The sequence below is a fragment of the Giraffa tippelskirchi genome, chromosome 2 (assembly GCF_054371585.1).
Source record: "Giraffa tippelskirchi isolate mGirTip1 chromosome 2, T2T-mGirTip1v1.2.pri, whole genome shotgun sequence".
NCBI classification, from domain to species: domain Eukaryota; kingdom Metazoa; phylum Chordata; class Mammalia; order Artiodactyla; family Giraffidae; genus Giraffa; species Giraffa tippelskirchi.
Window position 1 is genome coordinate 179,947,775 of NC_137276.1, and position 24,420 is coordinate 179,972,194.

General features: G+C 41.3%; 1 protein-coding gene and 1 pseudogene across 2 annotated transcripts; both read left to right on the forward strand.

Annotated features, from left to right (window-relative positions):
- Positions 1-12,122: 12,122 nt before the first annotated feature.
- DPPA4 (developmental pluripotency associated 4) lies at positions 12,123-22,391 on the forward strand. Of its 2 annotated transcripts, XM_081542878.1 has the most exons (7): positions 12,123-12,143; positions 13,972-14,122; positions 15,225-15,394; positions 15,481-15,531; positions 15,648-15,927; positions 18,442-18,637; positions 20,342-20,372. In XM_081542878.1, the coding sequence occupies exons 1-7, from the start codon at positions 12,123-12,125 to the stop codon at positions 20,370-20,372; spliced, it is 900 nt and encodes a 299-aa protein (XP_081399004.1). The 2 variants fall into 2 exon arrangements, with proteins under 2 accessions (XP_081399004.1, XP_081398993.1); XM_081542867.1 differs by lacking the exon at positions 12,123-12,143 and having other exon boundaries at positions 13,267-14,122; positions 20,342-22,391.
- LOC145539626 (poly(A) polymerase alpha pseudogene) lies at positions 20,681-22,028 on the forward strand (annotated as a pseudogene).
- Positions 22,392-24,420: the final 2,029 nt, after the last annotated feature.

The following is a 24,420-nucleotide window of genomic DNA, read 5'->3' on the forward strand; positions in this document are numbered from 1 at the left end:
GCTACTTTCTAATGGTTTAAAGGGCCAATATTTGTCTGAAAATTGCCTTTGAATCATATCACATGAGTTATCATACCTGTATGTTCTTGCATGCTTTAAAAAAAAAGGTATATTCCATAAGAATTTTTGTATCCTTTCACCAAACTCATATCTAGGTCATCTTGCTTGTGAATCAGAATGGTTTTCACTGTCTATATAGAATATTCAATCTGTACAAACAAGCTAATCACGTTTGGTATTGTGTGGACTAATATAAGGGTCATGAAGGTTGACTGGTGTCAACTAATCTTTTTAAAACTAACTCTAGGGACTTCCCTTTTGGTACAGTAAATAAGAATCTGCCCGCCAATTCAGGGGATCCGGGTTCGATCCCTGAGCGGGAACAATTCCACATGCTTTCGGCAATTAAACCTTGTGAGCCATAACTGCTGTGCCCACAAGCCACACCTAATGAGTCCACATGCTGCAACTACTGAAGCCCATGCACCTAAAGCCCATGCTTTGCAAAAAGAGAAGCCATAGCAATAAAACACCTGTGCAGCACAACGAAGAGGAGCCCCTGTTCACTGCAACTAGAGAAAGCCCACGTGCAGCAATGAAGATGCAACACAACCAAAAATAAAGTAAAATAAATTAACAAATAAAACTAACTCTGCACATAGGCAATGTGGAAAACTTCCTGGATATGTCCTACACAAGGCTGCACTTACTCCAGTGTATTTCTACCACTATTCTACTGTGATTGTTGCTAACTGACTGTATTAGTACAGCTCCTTAGAGTTGAGGAGCTAAAAATGAACCATGGGCCAGGATCAGTTCAGTTCAGTTTAGTTGCTCAGTCGCGTCCAACTCTTTGTGACCCCATGGACTACAGCACGCCAGGCCTCCCTGTCCATCAACAACTCTCAGAGTTTACTCAAACTCATGTCTACGATGAGTCGGTGATTCCATCCAACCATCTCATCCTCTGTCGTCCCCTTCTCCTCCCGCCTTCAATCCTTCCCAGCAAAAGGGTCTTTTCCAATGAGTCAGTTCTTCGCATCAGGTGGCCAAAGTATTGGTGTTTCAGCTTCAGAATCGGTCCTTCCAATGAATTCAGGACTGATTTCCTTTAGGGTTGACTCGTAGGATCTCCTTGCAGTCCAAGGGACTCTCAAGAGTCTTCCCCAACACCACAGTTCAAAAGCATCAATTTTTTGGCGCTCAGCTTCCTTTATAGTTCAACACTCATATCCATACATGACTATTGGAAAAAACATAGCTTTGACTAGACAGACCATTGTTGGCAAAGTACTGTCTCTGCTTTTTGATATGCTATGTTGGTCATAGATTTTCTTCCAAGGAGCAAGCGTCTTTTTCATTTCATGGCTGCAGTCACCATCTGCAGTGATTTGGGACCCCAAGAAAATAAAGTCTGTCACCGTTTCCACTGTTTCCCCATCTATTTGCCATGAAGTGATGGGATCAGATGCCATGATCTTGGTTTTCTGAATGTTGAGTTTTAAGCCAACTTTTTCACTCTCCTTTTTCACTTTCATCAAGAGGCTCTTTAGGTCTTTCCGCCATAAGGGTGGTATCATCTGCATATCTGAGGTTATTGATATTTCTTCCTGCAATCTTGATTCCAGCTTATGCTTTATCCAGCCCAACATTTCCCATGATGTTCTCTGCCTATAATTTAAATAAGCAGGGTGACAAAATACAGCCTTGATGTACTCCTTCCCCGATTTGGAACCAGTCTGTTGTTTCATGTCCAGTTCTAACTGTTGCTTCTTGACCTGCATACAGATTTCTCAGGAGACAAGTCAAGTGGTCTGGTATTCCCATCTCTTTAAGAATTTTCCACAGTTTATTGTGATCCACACAGTCAAAGATTTTGGTATAGTCAATAAAGCAGAAGTAGATGTTTTTCTGGAACTCTCTTGCTTTTTCGATGATCCAGCAGATGCTGGTAATTTGATCTCTGGTTCCTCTGCCTTTTCTAAATCCAGCTTGAACATCTGTAAGTTCACAGTTCATGTACTGTTGAAGCTTGGCTTGGAGAATTTTGAGCATTACTTTACTAGCATGTGAGATGAGTGCAATTGTGTGGTAGTTTAAACACTGTTTGGCATATCCTTTCTTTGGGATTGGAATGAAAACTGGCCATTTCCAGTCCTGAGTCCACTGCTAAGTTTTCCAAATTTGCTGGCATATGGAGTGCAGCACTTTCACAGCATCATCTTTTAGGAATTGAAATAGCTCAACTGGAATTCCATCACCTCCACCAGCTTTGTTCGTAGTGATACTTCCTAAGGCCCATTTGACTTCGAATTCCAGGATGTCTGGCTCTAGGTGAGTGATCACACCATCATGATTATCTGGGTTGCGAAGATCTTTTTTGAATAGTTCTTCCGTGTATTCTTGCCACCTCTTCTTAATATCTTCAGCTTCTATTAGGTCCATACCATTTCTGTCCTTTATTGTGCCCATGGCTAGTAGTTACTTTATTGAACATTATATTGTATAAAGGGGCTTCCCAGGTGGCCCAATCCACCTGCAATGCTGGAGACTCGAGTTTGATCCCTGGAAAGCTCCCCTGCAGAAGGAAATGGCGACCCACTCCAGTATTCTTGCCTGGAGAATCCCATGAACTGAAGAGCCTGGTGGGCTACAGTCCATAAGGTCACAAAGAGTTGGACACGACTGAAGTGACTGAACATGCACACATGCAAATTTTCTGCAGCCATCTCCAACCATAGGGGAGTTGGCGTGCAGGTGGAGTTGTTCCCGCATCAACAAGCTATTCCCTGAAACCAGCTGGGTGTCCTACAATTCAACTCAATTCTGACACTATGGTACTAGAGAGAGTTTTGGATCCCACAGTTCCACAAGACTCCCCCTAACCCCTACTTCAGATACCAGTCACAAGGTCAGGCTATCACCTGTACTTCTGACCAACCAGCTAGAGATTGGAGGTTACAGCAATCACCTCCCTGTGTTCCATTAATGTATGAGAGCAGCTCACAGGACTCAGAGACATTTTACTTACTAGATCACTGGTTTATTATAAAAGGATATAACTCAGGAACAGCCAGATAGAAGAGGGGCCTAGAGTAAGGTATGGGGAGCAGGAACGAGTTTCTATGTCCTCTCCAAGGGCTTCACTCCCCCAGCGCCGCACAAGTCCACCAACCCTGAAGCTCTCTGAATCCTACACTTTTGGGGATTTTATCGAGGCTTCATTAGGCACACTTGATTAAATCAGTGGCTATTGGTGAAAAATTCAATCTCCACTCCCTTTCCCCTCCCCAGAAGTCAGGTGGGAGTGCAGGGAGAAGTTTCAATCCTGTAATTCTCCAGTTGGTTCCCTTGGCAACCAGCCCCCACCCCAAGCACTTTCCAAAAGTCATCTCCTTAACATAAGAAAAGATGCCTTTACTGCTCTACCAGTTCAGAAATTTCAACAGTTTTAGAAGCTCTGGATTAAAAAAAGGGGAATGAAGACCAAATACACACAACTGATTTATTTTTCTTTTACTACAGATAGTACGCCTCTGACTAATTGGATAGCCTCTTTTGGAGATCTTTCAAACATCTAAATGCGAGGCTCTTTGAGAATGTGAGAGCTGGATCTCTTGGTTTTCTTTATGGTGGCCACAAATATCAGTGAAGCCAAAAAGAAGATTATAACCTGGGGACAGCCCCCCAGAAATCTCTAAGAACTGTTCCACTCTAGAGGTCAAAGCACAATTATGTAAATTTTTGAGACAGATGGCTGTACATTAAATAATGTATTATTGACAGCTTGCACAATCCAGATCTACACATACAAAGCCAGTAGTGGGTCATGGGTCATTGTGGCCCTTAACAAGATTAAGAAGGAGGGTTATCTCCTAAGGAGCTGTGACCCTTGATGAGATTAAGAAGGAATGTTATCTCCTAAGGAGGTTTGGTGAATGTGGATGCACAGTATTTAAAGGTGAGGGAGGAGGCCTGAAGAGACAAAAATGTTATGCTTAAATTTTTTTCATATTGCCATAAAATATGAATTTTATTTCATTAATGGTAACATCTGGTCTTATTTATCATGAGCATTTTAATTGTTTGAGGAAAAATATACTGTTTATTTTTGCTTATATTATTTTTTCTATGAGTGATTAACCTTAAAAAAGGTTCTTGTTTTTTAAAAATTTATTTAGAGATTTAGAGGCTTGCTGCTTAACTTCTATTTTGTCAGTAATCAAAAATGAATTCACATATAGACAGATACTGTTCATGACTGTGTGGAGCACAATAAATTGTGGAAATTTCTTAAAGAGATGGGAATATCAGACCACCTTACCCGCCTCCAGAAAAACCTGTATGCAGATCAAGAAGCAACAGTTAGAACTGGACATGGAACAACAGACTGGTTCCAAATCGGGAAAGGAGTACATCAAGGCTGTATATTGTCACCCTGCTTATTTAGCTTATATGCAGAGTATATCACGTGAAATTCTAGGCTGGATGAAGCACAAGCTGGAATTAAGACTGCCAGGAGAAATATCAATAACATCAGATATGCAGGTGATACCATTCTAATTGCAGAAAGCGAAGAGGAACTAGAGCCTCATGATGAAGGTGAAAGAGGGGAGTGAAAAAGCTGCTTAAAACTCAACATTCAAAAAATGAACGGCATTTTTGGCATCTGGTCCCATCATTTCAAGGCAAATAGATGGGGAAGAAATGGAAACAGTGACAGACTTCATTTACTTGGGCTCCCAAATCACTGCAGATGGTGACTGAAGCCATGAAATTAAAAGATGCTTGCTCCTTGGAGAAAAGCTATATGACCAACCTAGACAGCATATCAAAAAGCAGAGACATCACTTTGCTGACAAAGACCCGTATAGTCAAAGCTATGGTTTTTCTAGTAGTCAAGTACGGATGTGAAAATTGGACCAAAAAGAAGGGTGAATACCAAGGAATTGATGCTTTTGAACTGTGGTGCTGGAGAAGACTCTTGAGAGTCCCTTGGACTGCAAGGAGATCAAACCAGTCAATCATAAAGGAAATCAACTCTCAATATTCATTGGAAGGACTGATGCTGAAGCTGAAACTCCAGTACTTTGGTCACCTGATGCAAAGAGCCGACTCATTTTAAAAGACCTTGATGGTGGGAAAGATTGAAGGACGGAGAAGGGGGTGGCAGAGGATAAGACAGTTGGATGGCATCACAGACTCAATGGAGATGAATCTGGGAGATGGTGGGAGACAAGGAGGCCTGGCACGCTGCTGTCCATGGGGCTGCAAAGAGCCAGACATGACCGAGCAACTACACAGCAACAACAATAGACACGTACGGGGCTTTCCCAGTGGTTCAGCCATAAAGAATCTGCCTCCAATGCAGGAGATATAGATGACTTAGGTTCAATCCCTGTGTTGGGAAGATCCCCTGGAGAAGGGTATGGCAACCCACCCCAGTATTCTTGCCTGGGAAATCCCATGGACAGAGGAGCCTGGTGGGCTACACAGTACATAGGCTCACAAACAGCTGGACACAGTTGAAGTAACTGAGCATAGTCAGGTACTATATGAACATTTTCAAGTCACCAAAACAATACAAGGTTACAAACTCACAAAAGAAAATGTAGAAAAAGGATCAGTTGTAATGTATTTCTGGAAATTTCTAGATCTACTATCAATATGCAAAAAGCTCTTAGTAGAGCAGTTCACGGCTCTAATAGGCATAATTTCCATCTATACCACTGATCACATCCTATAAATCTTTTGCCCTTGCAGAGTGAACAGGCCAGTTCTCCTATGAGTTCTTAAAGTGTTAGCGTTGTGATTGAATAGATTCTGGGCAGCAAAAATATGTTTTATGTCCATCTTCATCTCTGTATTTTTCCATCAGAACTTTAGAACAGCTCAGAAAAATGTCCGTCCATCACTTCTCATTATGTTTTTCTCCATGATAGCAAATGCTTCAATGCAGCAAAGGCAGGTAGTGCTCCATCGATGTCTTTACACCTCGGGGTTGATGTTAGAGGGGAGAAGAAAGAAACCTGTGTTCAAAACCAGTACACACTGAATTCTAGAGATGCTTCAACTCAGTATCATATTTGAGAAGGGAAACACTCAAGAATAAGGAAATTACACAGTTGTAATTTTCAACCATAACACAGCATCAGCTACCTGCCTTCCTTTGAGATACTCAGATGAAAGGCAGGCTTGTCTGAATGCAAAATGTTATTACTTGTCTTCTCTTTGAGGTTGCAGTTATTTAGTCATCATTCTCATTTAAGTTACTCTTCCTGTTCTATGCATGGTTATGCTTTTAGCTCAGGAGGAAAGCAATTCTTATAAAAGCCACCGTATTTCAGAGCTGGGTAACATTTAAAGTCAAAGAGAGTGAATTATATTTAACAGTAGTTAAGGCTTCTGAGAAAAAAATGCATACATGCCACAGAATTAAATTAAGTCGGCTTTTATACAAAGTATCACTCCTAAATTCTTTGGGACGGTCACCTAGGTAAAAAAAAAAAAATTCGTGTATTCATACTTCCTATTCCCTGTGTCACTAGAACTCTAGAACTGAAAGGACTCCAGGGGACACCATTCAGGCCTATGTCTCCTGGAGGTGGACAGCACAGCCTTCTATATATAGTAAGCCTTGTGTGGAGGATGGTTTAAAAAGGGGAGACTGAATAAAGATAAGGAGAGCAAAAAGGAGGCTATACAGTGCTTCAGGGGAGAAGAAATGAAATCCCGAGCACAGTGGTAGCTGGGAGGATGAAGATGAGATGTAGCAGCAATGTGAAACATTGAGGAGATGGACCAACAGGACTTGGTGGGGAATGAGGAGGAGGAATAGGTATTTGTCTCTCACACCGGAAACTGGAGGAACGGTCTCATTACCGAGTCCAAGTTCATACTACTCATCGCACAACACACCGATAAATTGAGATGAGTTGCTGGGACACGGAAGAGTGACCTATTTGAAAAGTCAGCAGACCGAGAAGCTGGTGAATTCCTGCTCCAAAGAACCATCTTGCCTGAGTTAGGCTTCCGGGTGTTCCCTGGCAGTCCAGTAGTTAAGACTCTGCACTTCCACTGCAGGAGGTATGGGTTCGATCCCTGGTCTGGGAACTAAGATCCCTCACACCTCACAGTGTGAATTCTGGTCTCTTTTATGCTAAAAGAGGAGGGGGTAAAGTCAGTCATTACCTGTTCAGCCTCCAGAGGGAATGTGTTAATTTCTGCCTCTCTGCAGTCATTCACAGGTGGGCCTGTTTAGGATGTTTCCTGTGAGCTTAAACAAAGGTATTTTACCTTAAGGGTCATTACCTAGAGCTGGGTTCCCAGAGATGTGCCATCATGTATAATTTAAGCTTATGGGCAACATCCTTTTGTGACTAATTTATAGTAGACTACAACAGGTTCTTCCCTATCATAGCTTAAGTCACCATATCTGGTTCAAATCTTTGTACTCTCCTTCCTTTGCTTTGAAGAAGGTCACTGTATCTAGGTGAGTTTGTATGATCACAAAGACTAGTATGGAATCAGGTATTACCCTGCTTTCAGTTGAAATTGGTTCATGAAGGCCTGCAGGCTCACAGTTGCCAGTCTTCCCCAGCAACATACAAAGACTTGGTAAATCAATGCTCATCAATCTACAAACACTATCAGTTGGATTGGTGAAGAACAACCTTTGGGAAACATTAGTATCCTCCACGGCAGTGATGAATCTCTAGAGTATTGATGGATAAAATTTATTTTGGCTTCAAAAAGCATTTGAAGATGTCCTCAGTAACATATTTGAAATAAACCAGGGGGACTTCCCTGGCTGTCCATTTAGTTAAGAACATACACTTCCACTGTAGGGGGCACAGGTTCCATCCTTGATCAGGGAACTAAGATCGCATATGCCACACAGTGTGGGGAAAAAAAGAAAAGAGATAACCAGGTACACAGAACTGCCAGGGTAAAAGTACATAGTACAGGCTGTGGCCTTCACACAGGAACTACAGAGAAAGGATGTGAATTGAAGCTGGAATGAAGCTCAGGGGCCTCTTGCCAAGCCCTGTGGCCTCCCTCAGAGCTGCAGCAGCCTAGAGAAAGTGGCAACTTTTTTGTCTAATTAGCCCACCTGAGTGGGCTTTTTTGCAATTTTTTGCAATTTGTCAGCCCCAAAGTGTTATCAGTTTCAGATGTATACTAAATTTCAAAGTGATTTCACAGTGACTTTGGCACTTAGTATCTACAGGAAGATCAGAAGCTAAAAGCCTAATAAGCAAGTAATGATTCTCCTGGAGCAGTTAACTGGAAGGAGAGAAGGGAAGCTGGGAAGGGGAAGCAAAGGAGAACACACTAGATGTGATTGTCAAGAATGCTATTGTTTTGTGCAAACATTTCAGAATTTGTGAATCATCTTTGAGACAGATCTACAGGACCTAAAACTTGTATAACTGTGGAGTTCCCTCTTTAAGAAAAATAATATACAATTATGGATGCACAACTGCTAGAGCCTTCACAAGAATTGGGATGAGCCAGTGCAAGTCAAGTACCTAGAACTTAAACTTTAGTGGCTTCCTGGTAAATTTGCCCCAATTAGCATGTCCTGTCCTTTAAAGTGGATGTCAAAAGAAACTAGATATATGATTCATGCCACTATGTTTGCTCATGTTTTGGGAACTTCTACTGTGAAGAAAGAATCTAAACCACCTTGTTATTCAGTTCAGTTCAGTTCAGTTTGTTCACTCAGTTGTGTCCAATTCTTCGCGACCCCATGAACCGCTCAGCACGCCAGGCCTCCCTGTCCATCACCAACTCCCAGAGTCTACCCAAACTCATGTCCATTGAGTCGGTGATGCCATCTAACCATCTCATCCTCTGTCGTCCCCTTCTCCTGCCCTCAATCTTTCCCAACATCAGGGTCTTTTCAAATGAGTCAGCTCTTCACATCAGGTGGCCAAAATACTGGAGTTTCAGCTTTAACATCAGTCTTTCCAATGAACACCCAGGACCGATTTCCCTTAGAATTGACTGGTTGGATCTCCTTGCAGTCCAAGGGACTCTCAAGAGTCTTCTCCAACACCACAGTTCAAAAGCATCAATTCTTCGGTGCTCAGCTTTCTTCACAGTCCAAGTCTCACATCCATACATGACCACTGGAAAAATCGTAGCCTTGACTAGACGGACCTTTGTTGACAAAGTAATGTCTCTGCTTTTTAATATGCTGTCTAGGTTGGTCATAACTTTCCTTATGCCTAATACATGAAGGAAGGAAGACAGGGAGGAAGGAAGTTGGGATGGATATTATAAAGAGACAGATTTTTATTTTCCACTTTATGATATCAGCTCTACCAGCTACCTCCAATTTTTTCCATAAAAATAATTATTTATTTTTGTCTGTGCTCGGTCTTCATTGCTTTCTCTAGTTGTGGTGAGTGGTGGCGACTCTTTGTTGTGGTGCGTGGGCTTCTCATTGCAGTGGCTTCTCTTCTTGTGATTCTAGGCGAGGGCTCAGTAGTTGTGGCTCAGGGACTTAGCTGCATTGTGGCATGTGGAATCTTCATGGACCAGAGATGAGACCAGTGTCCCCTGCATTTGCAGGAGGATTTCTGTCTCCTGTACCCCCAGGAAAGTCCCCAGTTTTTCCCTTTTTTAACCAAAATTACTAACAAACCTGATGGCCTACTTTACTGTCTAGATTTACTTCTAAATGACTAGCCTGTTTCTTAAAATAAAATAACCCCATAAAGATCAATAATTTCCCACTACGAGAGATACTATTTAAAAGGTAGATTGTAATAAACTGTGTCATAATTGAATACTTAAACTGGTAAAAATCATTCTGGATATGAATTGAATTAAATGTAAATTTTAAATGGGGCTTCCCTGTGGCTCAGCAGTAAAGAATGCACCTGCCAAGCAGGAGATTCAGGTTCGATCCCTGGGTAAGGAAGATATCCTGGAGAATGGAATGTCAACCTGTTGGAGTCTTCTTGCCTGGGAAATCCCATGGAGAAAGGAGCCCAGCAGGCTACAGCCTACGGTGTCCCAAAGAGTGAAACATGACTTAGTGACTCAACAACAACTATAAATTTTAAATAAGCCTAACTTTGAACATAGCATTTCTATGAATACACAGTGCAGAGAGATTCAAACAAGTTCTCTAACCAGCCTCCACAGTCACACCTCCCACAAAATTTCTATCTCATCCAATGTGAAATGGTGGTTGTATATGATATAATCCTGTTTTGTCTTCTGTATATGCAGATTAATGACTTTTTAAGACTCATTGCTTCCAGGTAAACAACTATAGGCTTCATTAACTCAGCTTACTTTATTCAATCAAAATTTGGGGAGGAAGAGAAAATACATAAACAAAGAGAAAAGAGAACCTGGCAGAAATACTCTTGTCTCTCTAATCGGTCTTCCTTTTCAACACATCTCCACTTCTCTCTCCTCACTGCAGTTGAGAGATCATTCTTTTATTTTTTTTAATTAAATTAAATTAAATTAAAAAATTCTTTTTGGCTGCACCACGTCTTTGTTGCTGTGTGGGCTTTCTCTAGCTGCAGTGAGCAGGGGCTACTCTCTAGTCACAGTGCACAGGCTTCTCTTGTTGCAGTGCACAGCCTCTAGAGTGGGGGCTGAATAGTTGTGTTTCACAGGCTTACTTCCCCTGTGGCATGTGGAATCTTCCTGGACAGGGGATTCAATGTGTGTCCTTTGTATTGATAGGCAGATTCTTATCCACTGTACAACCAGGGATGTCCTAGAGAGATCTTTAAAATAATGCTCATCAGAGTCCAGCCACTTCCATTCATCCCCACCACCATCTTTAATTTTTCATTTGCTTTCTATTGTTTTTAGCCTACAGATGAAAAGGCCACACTGTTCAGACTCAGTTTACACTTTCCCCCTCGAACAGGGTTGGACTTGTCCCTCCCCACCTTCCTCTATTCAGCTAGGTAAGCTCACCTGGTCCTTCAGATCTGCTTTCCTGAGTTCCTTAATGAAGTCTAAACCCCTATCACAGGCTGCCAAATGCTCCTCCTTTTCAAGCATCATGATTGAATGTCTATTTGCTTGGATTATATATATGTAGTATATATGTATATATTATATATATTATGAATATAATATACATAATGTATATACATAATGCATATAATATACATATAATTATGTATATAATATATATTAATATGAAAAAGTTATTTGGCTTTTTGCTTCATTCAAGAACTCAATAGTATTATTTTTAATTATGCTCAAAAATTTTAACTTATTCTAATCCTCCTTATTGTAAGACATAAGCTGTCTCATTTTTTTTTTTTTAATGGTTGGTGAATTCTTTCAGAATTGTGTTTCCCCAAATGGTGATTGGCCTAAGAATTTCTAAATGATAATCTCAACACACACTCCATTTATTAACACAAATTACAGACTGTATCTTACCCAGGATTAGGTATCTCTTACTTTAGAACTCAGAAACATTACCTTCAGTTACACTGGGAAAATGAAGATGATTCAATCAAGTACTTCAGAGTTACTCACTCAGTTGTGTCTGACTCTTTGCAACCCCAAGGACTATAGCCCACCAGGCTCCTCTGTCCATGGGATTCTCCAGGCAAGAATGCTGGAGTGAATTGCCATTTCCTTCTCCAGGGGATCTTCCCAACGCAGTAATCGAACCTCGGGTCTCCCACATTGCAGGCAGATTCTTTACCATCTGAGCCACCAGGGAAGCCCACTTTAAGTATAAACCTTAAGTAGTAAATGTATACTGTTGTTTAGTAGCTAAGTCGTGTCCACCTCTTAGAGTTGGAATTCTAAGTGTTCCCTTGGAGTTTTTCTGAAGGAGCTTTCAATTTCCCAAAGTCTCTGGAACCACACCCCCAATGATAATGTTAAAAAAACTCACAGGAAAAGGCCTCAAATGTATTCATTCATACAATAGTCACTCATGAATAAGAAAGCAGGCAAGCTTAGCTTTCACATGTCCTATAGGGAGGGACGGGGGGAGGAGAAAAAGGAAAGTGCTTATGGGTGGTGGAAGGAGGAGGAGACTTTTAGAAGAGCAATCTTGGGTCGGAGCCATTTCAGAAGTAAGGAGAGTCTTCATTTTATCAATCTTGACTTTTCTGAGCATGGAGAGCACAAACAAGGAGGTAAGTACAATCTGAATCGGTTTGCTTTTGTCTGTCTTTGTGAATCATTGTCAGGCACACTTAATCTCTCTTTTGAGGAGAAAAGAAGGTGCCTTAAGAATTGGAATTCTGAGAGTTCCCTTAGAATTCCCTCACTTCTTTTTGAGGAGAAAAGAAGGTGCCTTGATTCTTAAATTAAAAATTTCCTTCTCTTGTTAAAAAAAGAAACTCTGGATATGATCGTTGCCTGGTATATTGGATGAGATCCTTTAGTTTCCCTTCTATAGACACAGGTTCGAAACCAAAGTCGCTGGATCTGCATTCATTGTTTCCCTGAGTCATTAGGGCCAAGGAATAATCAGAAACCAGACATACAGAGGAGCACTGCAGACAGCAGTTAAAATGGAGAGGCTGTGGGGCTTGTCTAGAAAAATTGAGCTACTCTGCCACAGAAACTTGAGCATTCTCCAGATCTCTTTCCCAGAACCAGGTCATTTTTGCCCTCCCGATTTTAATTAAGACTTTTGTAAGGGGGTAATTTTCTGTCAGTCCAGTGGTTAAGACTCAGCATCCTTCTTGGGGCCCCAGTTTGATCCTTGGTTGGGGAACTAAGAGCCCACTAGCCTCTTGGTGTGGCCAAAAAAAAACCCTTTTGTGTAGCCCCAAAGTTAGTAATTTGTGTAAGGGCTACGCAAATGTGAGATTTGAGTAGGAATGTAAACCTGCTATAGAGATGTAAAAATGCCATACAAATGTTAATTTGTCCCTTACTTCCATCTTGGAGATGACAGGATTTAGATTTGGGAACAAAACTGGGGTTTTTAAAAATGATTTGTGGTTTAATTTCTATCTTAAATGCTTACCTGTGTGCCCTTAGTTATGTAACCTCTGAGCCTCAACTTCTGCATCTGAAAATTGAAAGAAAGAAAAGGAGTGTTGTCCTGTGGAACAATACCTGACGGAAGGTATAGATTCAACAGATGTTAGTTTCTTTGTATCAAACAGCTTTATCCCTACTGTTCTCTTGTTTCTTTTGAATTAACCAGTATTTCTTACAACAAAAGGGAAAGGAATTCTACCCTCATAATCAAATGGAGTAACAGGTATGGATCAAATCACACAAGCAAATATAAACCTACATCAAGTGGTAGGAATGAATCAGTTGATTTGTATTGGTCTATAAAGTAAAGGTTATTAGATGAACTTAACACTTAAAGTGAGCTTCTGAAAGAGGATTAAAGTTTAAGGATATGAGTATAAGGGATGGTGGTGTGTGTAGAGTTGAGTGATATCCCTTCGGGCAAAGTAAATAGGTTGGAAAGGAGTTTTGTGACAGTAGCTTGGAGCAATAGTACTGGAGAGGCTTATCTGGTAGAGGTCAAGGAGGGGAATAGGGGAAAAAAACCTTCCAGGTGAGGGAGAATGGATATGGTGAGAGATCTTAGGGTTTTCTCCAAAGCAGAGGCTAGTTTCTTCTTTTGTTTTATCTTTTCTTTCTTTTTGGGAGGAGGGAGCTGTGCTGATTGGCTTGCAGAATCTTAGTTCCCCCACTCCCCAACCTGGGATTGAACTTGGACCCTTGGCAGTGAAAGCACAGAGTCCTAACCACTGGACAGCCATGGAATTCCCCTTTTCTCCTACTTTCAAATCGGCCTTCCCTTTCCCCATCGTAGCTTCCCTTTCTTATAAAAAAAATCTGAGTATTAAGATGATGTCCAGAAGGGATTCCACATTGCCAACAGAGTTCAATGATTGTCTTGGTGCCTGGGACGTGAGGTATTTGAAGTCAGGCAGTGGATGCAGTGGGTTGGACCCCAAAACAATGACTGGCTGGTTCCTCTGTCCCCAGAACGACTCCACAGAGAAATCTGAAGAACATATGAGTTGCAAACTTACATCAGTAGAAGCTGAAGAGGGACAGGGAACTTCTGATGAAGCAGAGATAGCAAAAAACTCAGCACAGGGGACCAAAAGAAAAAGAGATACAAAAAATAGCACAGGTAAGAGAGCTACAGTTCCTCAAATCGTGTTTCCTTGGGTCTGAGAAGATTGAGAGATTTTTCTGAAAAAGTAGGAAAGAAATTTCCATCCTGTATTCTGTAAATCCTACACTTTGAAGCCTAGTATAAGTCTCAGCTCCTGGTTCTGAGCATTGTTTCTCCTGCTCTGCTGCTGGGAGATAAGGAGCTCAAGGTGTAGTGATTTGAGTACAGATGGGTATAAATTTGAAATCCCACCCTTGAATCTTCACTTTATGCTAAGCTGGGTCAAGGTCAAGGTGGAAGTCAGTTGTCATTTGCTTAGAATAATTAAGTAAACAACCTACACTTGGTGTCACTATAGTTGTGGCTGTTCTGGAGGTGTGTCCTTCGAATCTTTCTTGAATGGTAAGAGTATGTGAGGTGCATCAGAAAACTGGAGTACTGCCCTGGCTGGGGTGGGCTGCAAGAGTTATGGGTACTAGTAGTTGTGTAGCATTGCTGAGTGGTTTATTTTGTCTTGTGGTGAGAGGGCAAGGTATCACTGAGTATTTATGACCTCAGTTCTAAAACTTCTATTATTCCCTTGGGAATTGGAAGTGCGCTCTAGGTCAACCTCTAAGTGCAGTCTCTAGGTCAACCTCTTCAGAGTCTGTGGCTTATTGCTCTCACAAAAGAGCAAGTGTTTGTGAGTAGTGGGGAGTTTTAGGAAGTAAGAAAACTGAGGGATTCAGAAATATCGTCTTAGATTTGAGGTTCTGCCCCTTGGAGTTTGCAGCTTTCCAGGTGGCTCAGTGGTAAAGAATCTGCCTACCAATGCAGGAGATGAGGGTTTGATCCCTGGGTCAGGAAGATCCCCTGGAGGAGGAAATGGCAACCCACTCCAGTATTATTGCCGGGAAATCCCGTGGACAGAGGACCCTGGCGAGCTACAGTCCATGGGGCTGCAAAGAGTCAGTCGTGACTGCACACACAGACCCTTGGAGGTTAGGTAGTCTTTTGGGAGTCATTGAATTGTACAGTGGGGATTTGACTACTGAGAACTAAAAGTGATTGTACTTTTGACATTTTAAAGGTCTACATTAAAGTTAATTATTGCTCATTCTATCCCACTGCCCTTCAGCTTGCGGTCCAGGAGACACATCACAATGTTGTGACAGTGTGAAACCTCTGAAGACACCAACAAGGATCCCCATCCCCCCTCTACCTTCTGTCCTGCCGCCTGTCAACCTGGTCCATAGGGACGTCATTCGTGCTTGGTGCCAGCAGTTAAAACTGAGCACCAAAGGCCCGGTGAGAGTCCAGAATGGAAATGAGGCTCTTGGGAGGAAGATCATGAACCTTGGTCTGATTATTAACTCCCTCTTCTCTTGTCTTAGAAACTAGATGGATATAAACGACTCTGTGAATATGCTTACCCACATCAAAAAGTGAGTAATTTGTAGGGAATGTGGCTCAGTAGGTTTAGTCCTCATCCTAATTACTTATTTTAGCATCAAAAGGTGAGTAGAAGAATTGTCTTTCATCTTTTAAACCCTCTTTGTAGAACATTCCTGCCACAGCACAGGAGGCCAGGATCCTGTCACTATCAAAAAGGATAAAGATAGAAAAGGGGGAACTACCACTGGAATACTCTGTTGAGAGAACGTCTTCTGAAGGGGCTGCTCCTCCTGCAGAGGGGCCACCTGCCCTTAAGGGAGCTCCTCCGCCTCTTGAGGGAGTTGTATCCACTTCTGCCCCCGACTCAGAAGCTGTGTTTGCCGCCTGGAGCAGAATGACAGCCAGGGCCGTGAAGACGGAGTCAATACGATCACAAGAGACGTGTGGTGAGCTCATTATTAAAATATACATACATATATATATATATATATTTCTTTGCGGTTGCACTGGTTCTCCATTGCTCAACGTGGGCTTTCTCTAGTTGCAGTGGGTGCGCTTCTCATTGCAGAGCCTTCTCTCATGGAGCACAGGCTTCTAGACAAGCCAGCTTTAGTAGTTACAGCACTCTGACTCAGTAGTTGGGGCACACAGGCTTAGTTGCTCCACCGCATGTAAAATATTCCCGCACCAAGGATACAACCCCTGTCCCCTGCATTGGCAGGCAGGTTCCTATCCACGGTGCCACCAGGGAAGTCCCAGTAAGCTCATTTTTAAGAACAAGTTCTGGTTCAGGTGGGAAAAGAAGCTTAATTGATGTTAACCACTGACTAACTTCAGGATATTTTCAATATCACCTGAAGGCACAGTGATCCCTAAGTCCCAGCCACAGATTTTTTCTGATTCAGGTCTTGGTAGGGCCTGGGAATTCACATTTCCAACAATTTCCCAGGCACTGATAATCTGGGGACCACACTTTGAGAAACACTGTTCTAAATTAATGAATTCATCAGAAGACAGCAATCTGGCTTAATTTTTCCCCCTTCTTTAAAGAATTACAAAAGTAAAAGCAGGCTGTATAATCAACTGCCTGAGCTAAAGCCCTGTATCTCCTAGCATCTGTTAAGTAAGTGACATTAACAGTTATTTAATCTAGTTCCCAGGTTGCTCTGGGTAAAGTAGGTTAATAATAATATACCTACTTCATGATGTTTTTGTAAGAGTTACAGGAGGTAAAATTCAGTTCAGTTCAGTTCAGTCTCTCAGTCGTGTCCAACTCTTTGTGACCCCATGGACTGCAGCACGCCAGGCCTCCCTGACCATCACCAACTCCCAGAGTTTACTCAAACTCATGCCTATTGAGTCGGTGATGCCATCCAACCATTTCATTCTCTGTCGGCCCCTTCTCCTCCCACCTTCAATCTTTCCCAGCACCAGGGTTTTTTCAAATGAGTCAGCTCTTAGCATCAGGTGGCCAAAGTATTATCCAAGCAGTCCATCCTAAGGGAAATTAGTGTGTTCAGGACTAATTTCCCTTAGGATGGACTGCTTGGATCTCCTTGTAGTCCAAGGGACTCTCAAGAGTCTTCTCCAATACCACAGTTCAAAAGCATCAGTTCTTTGGCACTCAGCTTTCTTTATAGTCCAACTCTCATATCAATACATGACTACTGGAAAAACCATAGCCTTGACTAGACAGACCTTTGTTGGCAAAGTAATGTCTCTGCTTTTTAATATGCTATCTAGGTTGGTCATAACTTTCCTTCCAAGGAGTAAGCGTCTTTTAATTTCATGGCTGCAGTCACCATCTGCAGTGATTTTGGAGCCCCAAAAGTAAAGTCTGCCACTGTTCCCACTGTTTCTCCATCTGTTTGCCATGAAGTGATGGGACCAGATGCCATGATCTTAGTTTTCTGAATGTTGAGCTTTAAGCCAACTTTTTCACTCTCCTCTTTCACTTTCATCAAGAGGCTCTTTTATCAAGGAGATAAAATTAAGAAAGACCATGTACTAGTTAGCACATTACAATGTCTGTTGAGACCCTTGTCCCCTGGTGACCTCCCCTCCCCCTCAGGAGCAAAGTCTGGGACCATATCCTGCTCACTGTCTCTTGCACACAGTGGGGTGTTATTCCAGGACTTTGCTTCAGATGTGTAAGATGTCCCTCTACATTAAACCATTGATGTCGCTAAAAAATTAGAAAAAAAATTTTTTTAAAGATATGAGACCCCTGAACTGATGGCCTTCCCAGACCTAATCTGGCTTAATGTTTCTATTGAAGGAAACCAGAATGGATGCTCTTTGCCATAAAAATCTTGAGCTGAAGGCAATCAAGAAGCAGCAAACCCAGAAAAGGCTCTCCCTTTCTAGCCTAAAGGCAGGATATCTATTTTCCTTTTGCTGGAGACAGACTTATCCAGAGTAACCTGCAAACATACCTCATCCATTAGTTTCCTCTCATATATTTACCTTCCCAGCGGTGGGAGCCTAAAACTGCTTCCCTTTGTCCTGTCATTTCTTGACAAATGCACTGTTCTTTGTTGGAAGATGTTATATAAGATGGAATATTCTACGCTGCCATTTTGAGCTAGCTTTTGCTTTTTCCCCCTGAATTGTGTGTGCTGCATGAATTCATCAACTGTTTTTCCCTTGGTAATGTTTTTGTTAGAATCCCAGATGGGCAGAGGTAAGGTTTGACCCCACCCCCACCCTGGAACACACTGTCATCTACCCACTTGCCTCTACACATCCAACTGTATTATTTGTTTCTTTTTAAAAAATTTAACAGGAGCTGTTTTTACATTATTTTCTAAGAGGAACAGAGTGGAATAAGTAGGTTTCCAGTGTTGGTATCTGAGAGCTGGCACTTGAGAAAGACAGCTGGATCCAAGGCCATGGTGCAGACTCAAACATTAGGACTGGGTCTTGCTGCGCTCATACTTGCCTCTCTATTCCTTCCGCAGAGGTCCGGTGGTGTGTGGTCCACGGGAGAAGTCTCCCAGCTAACACAGAAGGCTGGGTTCGTCTACAGTTTCATGCTGGGCAGGCCTGGGTGCCTGGAAAACGAAGGAGGGTGTCGGCACTCTTCCTGATACCTTCTGCTGATTTTCCACCCCCACACCTGGAGGACAATATGCTGTGCCCTGAGTGTGTACACAGGTAATTACCTGGTATTTTTCTACACACTGAATGTGGGCATCTGGTTTTTAGTTGGAGGGAGAAAGGAGATACATATTTATCTTAATTAGCCCTGCATTTCAAGCACAAGTTGTCAGTAAAGAGTTTCACAAAAATTCTTACTAGGAAAGTATATTCCTAGGAAAAAGGATATTTTTATGTCAAGGCTTAATGCATCTGCTTGGAGACCCATAACTTTGAGGCAGTAACCACTGTATAATTACTATATCCCAGGTATATGTATTACACAGAAATAATGACTAGCAAAAAAATCCTTCATTTAAGTGGCCTACAGTATAATGGGGATAACTGCTATGTAAACAACTGTATCACCACATGATGACTGTGATCAAACAGGAAGTTTCTTAATTTAAAGGAAGAATTATCTAGATGTAAAGGAGGATGTAAGATCATTTTTCAGTATAGAGATCAATGCCAAGGTAGTGAAAGGACTTAGGATAAAGAAACTGCCAGTAGTGACAGAATGTTATGGAAAATAAGCTTCAGACCATCCCTGGATGATGGGCCACTGAAAGGTTTTAAACAAGTAAATGAACTGAGGCTTACACTGCTGAGGAGGGTAGGATACAAGGTCTATTAGAAAAATCATGTGGGATAATTCAGTTTCTCATGTTTAAAGGGCTTGGCACCTTCTATAGGTGCCAAAAAAGAAATCTGGCTACTAGATAATTATTTGGTAATTACACTTAAACACTAATAAGGATAAGGGCTGCATTGGGGCTGAAAACAGCTTCAAGGAACAGCAGTGTCATATCAAATGAAGCTGAAGAAGATACAGATAACATAATAGATTAGACAAGATTGAAAGCAGTAGAAAATGTAGATGATTTGGTGTTGGTTGAATAAGGGGAGGAAAGAAGTAGAGGCTGCAATTGGAGGTATTTTCTGAAAGGCACAAATGGAGTAACAGGATGCTCAGGGAATTGTCATGTTTTCTGTTGAAGAGGGCTAAGTGTACTTCTGGGCTTAGCTTAGGAGAGGGGCCTATGGAGGAAGAGGATGGAAAGAGATCCATCCCTCTGAATAGAGGGGCTGGTTCAGCCCAGACTTGGTTCCCAGGGGTCCATCTCCTCACCCCACAGTTGTGCAGGAAACCTTCTGGGCTTCATCCCAAGTTCTCTGTTGGCCTGCTGGGGGCCCACGTTTGGTATCATCATGATTGAACGCCAGAGGTCTAGGGCAGTTGGAAAATTGAAGCCTCAGGTGGTGGGGGGAAGAGTCTCTAGCTAGACTCTCCCCATCCACAGCCAGAAGTGCCAGCCTTCAAGCCCTGGCACAAATACCATGTCCCACAGGAGGAAGTATGTGAGTGTGCACTCACCTTTTCCCATTTTAGCTATCCTGTTTCCTGCCACAATCTTTTGTCAAGCAAGTTGAATACAATGGAGGTCACTTTGGGTAGCCTTTTAATAACATTCTTGGGCAAATGGTTTAAGTTCCTTGTGGGTCCTCTCCTGCCCATGAGCTGCACAGGACAAGAACATGTTAGAGAACAATATAACTTGAATATTGTCATTCCTTGATGACATGGCCACATACTTTTCACACATGGTCCTAAAGTTTAAGGGAGATTTTATTGGGATTTCAGGGTGGGTTTCTTGGTTCTTTTCAAGAATGCAACTTGATATTTCCTCTCAATTCTAAAACATTTCATTTGCTTTATAGGAATAAAGCATTAACAAAAAGTCTGCAGTGAGATCATAATATCAGTAAAAGGGTACAGCTATGATTATAATTAATGATAGAGAAGTGACTACAATCAACTCCATGGTGACTTGAGACAGCTGAACTCTGGGCCCCTCCACTCTCTCCATGCTTCCTGCTTCCAGGGTGCACAGCCTGCTTACAAGGTTACATGAAAAAAGAAAGCCTGTGAACTGATGGGAAACAGAAGCAGAAGTGACTGTCTCTCCAAAGATGCCCAGCCCTAAGGGAGCAGAGGATAAAGGAGATGGGGACATTTTAAAAATACTAAGTCACTGAATGGGATTAATTTGCTTGAAAATGCCTCAAGTAAATTTCTACATTGGACAAGATGGAAATACATTGGACAAGCAGAAATGTGTTTCCTGATGTGATACAATGTATCACTGACAATATTCTTGCCCCAAAGAATCTATTCACAGGGAAGCAATCAGTCCTGATTATGCCTCTTGTCTCAGCGTAATTAGGTGAGCTTACCTTCTTTTGGGTGTCAGTTACTTAGATGCACCCATCCATATGTAAATATTCACAACCTATGCACTTAAGATGTCTATATTTTATGTATATGTGAGTTATATATAATTTTTTAAGTGTTCCGGATTGAATGATACATTATAGTGCCTCTAGTAAAAAGGCAACTAGAAAATTTTAAAATTAAAAGTTTTATTTTAAAATAAAATACTCTAGGACGGAGCGGGAGTGAGGTTGGACCAGGGCTGAGGCAGCCAACGCCCCTCCTTCCCATCTCAGTGGATCCTGCCCAGAGTTTGGCTGTGGTTGCTGGCGAGGGGGGAGGAGTATGACTTGGCGGTGCCGCGCAGGAGACAAAGCTGTTTCCAGTTATAAAGCAGGGATCCCAGCAAACACACCCGCCACAGAAGCACTATGGCATTACTTCTCCCTTTTGCTTAGCAGCCCCCAAGGAGACTAACTTCTTACACAGAAACTAGTGGAGAGAAAGAGGAACTTCAGTGCAGGATTTTAATTTTGGGAAAATTAACCTGGTAAAAAACTGGATACGACAAATCAGTGAAAGCCAAGAATCTTCCACAATCTGTAATTGAACATGCTGATGGGAAAATGTTTACATCTGGATCTTACAGATTAGGAGTACATACAAAAAATGCTGATATTGATGCATTGTGTGTTGAACCAAGACAAGTTGACTGAAATGACTTTTTCACCTCATTCAATGATAAGGTGAAATTACAGGGAGAAGTAAAAGATTTAAGAGCTGTTGAAGAGGCATTTGTACCAATTATCAAACTGTTTGATGGGATAGAGATTGATATTTTGTTTGCAAGATTAGCACTACAGACTATTCTAGGAAACTTGGACTTAAAACATGACAGACTGCTTAAAAATTTAGATATGTATAAGAAGTCATAATGATTGCAGGGTTTTGATTTCATTGCAAATCAATGAAATGGATTTACGAGATGTTTTACATCTAGTATCAAACATTGACAACTTCAGGTTAACCCTGAGAGCTATCAAATTGTGGGCCAAATGCCACATCTACTCCATTATATTAGGTTTCCTCGGTGGTATCTCCTGGGATATGCTTGTAGCAGGAACTTGCCAGCTTTGTCCAAATGCGATAGCATCAACTCTTGTACATAAATTTTTCTTGGTATTTTCTAAATGATATGTGTTTAGATTATATTAAAATAAAATTGATTATAGACACTGAAAAGTAAAATACTCCATTGTGTATATGAAATGATCCTTCTGAAATATGTTGGATCATGACAATGCTCAAAACCCTCTCTTGGATCCTGTTGATTCAGAGGGAAAACCAAAGTCCTTGTAATGACTTCCAAGGCCTTCCTAAAGTGACTTATACCCCATGCCCCCTTTTCCATAATACTTATATCCTCTAATTTATAATTTGTTTGTCTTCCCCAATAGTATAAAAAGATTTGTCAATTTTGTTTGTGCACGTGGGTATCACAACAACCTCCTAGAACTGCCGAACATGTAGTCGGTGCTCAATAAATGTTTATTCAATGAATGATGAATGAAAAGGTTTGAAGTGAATTAGGAAAGGAGACAGATTGCAACTTACTTAGAAATCTATATTTTAAAATAAACCTCTGCCCTGTCTATATTCTTTTGGAAAGTAATTGCTGTGAGTTACCTCTTGGACAGGAAAAACTCTTGTGTTGACGCCCAATGTTCTTCCTCCATAACTCTTTTCATCATCTACAGTCTTACCTACCCAAAGTGAAAGATGACACTTCTCTATTCAACTAATGCATAGGGTGGGAGTGGTCATTGCCTGGAAGGGGCAAAGAGAGACTTCTTTGGTGATGGAAGTATTTTCTGTCTTGACTAGGGAGTTGACTACCATTTTTCAAAATTTATCATATAGTACACTTAAGATCTGTGCATTTTACTGTAAATTTTACCTCAAAGAAAAAGGGTTTAGTGATCAGAGAGGGAATGGTGTCTGTCACATGTCTGTACTCCTAGGATTTGTATACTGAGACCTCAGTGTATATATATATAGAGAGAGGAGGTCCTCTTTTTTCTTATGATGGATGACAAAGAGGAGGACATGAGGGGAATTTATAACACTGAGGAGGGTTATATAAGAGGCTAACAGACTGGGCGGGATTTTCTCTGTCTCAGGACTCATGTAGTTTTTACGAAAACAAACTTCCTTCTCTTCCTCAAAAGCCCTGATTAAATCTTACTTCATTGGTAACATTCTTTGATATATTCTGATTCTTAAAACTACTAAAATTATCTTTTTTATCTATACTGGAATGAAAGTCACTTATATCTTACTGTTAAGAAACACAAGGGGGACTTACCTGGTAGTCTAGTGATTGATACACTGAGCTCCCAATGCAGGGGGAAGGGTTTGATCCCTGGTCAGGGAACTAGATACCCACATGCCTCACCTGAGAGTTCACATGCCACTTTCCACTTGAACTCGTAATAATTGCCAAACCAATGCTTTCATATGCTTCTACTATCATACAGCTGTCACTTTTTATAGGACATCTTCAGATTTCACTGTGGTTTTGAAATTACCTTCTCTGAATAAAAAGCTCTTCCAAAAAAAGTTTGCATGTCACAACTAAGACCCGGTGCAGCCAAGTAAAATATTTAAAAAATGAACAACAACAACAAAAAAACCCACAAGAGCTAAAGCTTTGAGGGCAGCTAGATATAAGTTAAGTTTCTATCCTTAAAGCTCAGTGAAGTTAACAGCTCACCTTGCTAGGTTGAAAAGAATATTTTTTTCAAAAATACAATTATGTTAAGAAAGTGATAGTCACTCAGCCAAGAGTAATTGCTGTAATATCTACCAGGTTTTGCCTCGATCTTCCTTTTCTACACTGAAGTGATCTGTAGTTACCAAGCACTTATTAGCCATTTCAAAGTTGTGTGGCTTTGGGAATTTATTTAATCTCTCTAGCCTTAGGTTTATTAAACATACAGTTTTATTTACATACAGTTAAATTATTTAGCCATTTTAATGTATGTGTGTGTGCTAAGTCACTTCAGTCATGTCCCACTCTTTACAACCCTATGGGCCATAGCCTACCGGGTTCCTCAGTCCATGGGATTCTCCAGGCAAGAATACTGGAGTGGGTTGCCATGCTCTCCTCCAGGGGATCTTCCCAACCCAGGGATCAAACCCAGGTCTCTTACATCTCCTGCATTGGCAGGAAGGTTCTTTGCCACTAGCGCCACTTGGGAAGCCCACTTGAGTGTACAGCAGTATCTTAATTGTGGTGTTAATTTACCCTCCATATAGATTCTTGATGGAATAGCTGTTAAAGAATTTTGCTCTTTTAGGGGGAAGGGATTATTATTTTCTTATTATTGATTTAAGGAACCCTTTACATATAAATTCAGAATCAGCATGTCACCTTTTGCAACAAAAACCCTGCTGGGATTTTGATGAATTTTCTGGGCCATTGTGTAATGAGAAAAGTTGTATATTGTAGGTCTAGAGTTATGGATTAACTCTAGAAAAATATTTGGTGTTGTGTCATAATGTGGTTAATGATAGCTATGTTTCT

Excerpts from the sequence above, each read along its gene's own strand:
- DPPA4 (XM_081542867.1), top strand. The coding sequence starts at position 13,741 with ATGGAATTCCCCTTTTCTCCTACTTTCAAATCGGCCTTCCCTTTCCCC. Across the intron at positions 15,395-15,480 it reads AACTGAGCACCAAAGGCCCG|AAACTAGATGGATATAAACG; the intron begins GTGAGAGTCCAG and ends CTCTTGTCTTAG. Across the intron at positions 18,638-20,341 it reads TGCCCTGAGTGTGTACACAG|GAATAAAGCATTAACAAAAA; the intron begins GTAATTACCTGG and ends TTTGCTTTATAG.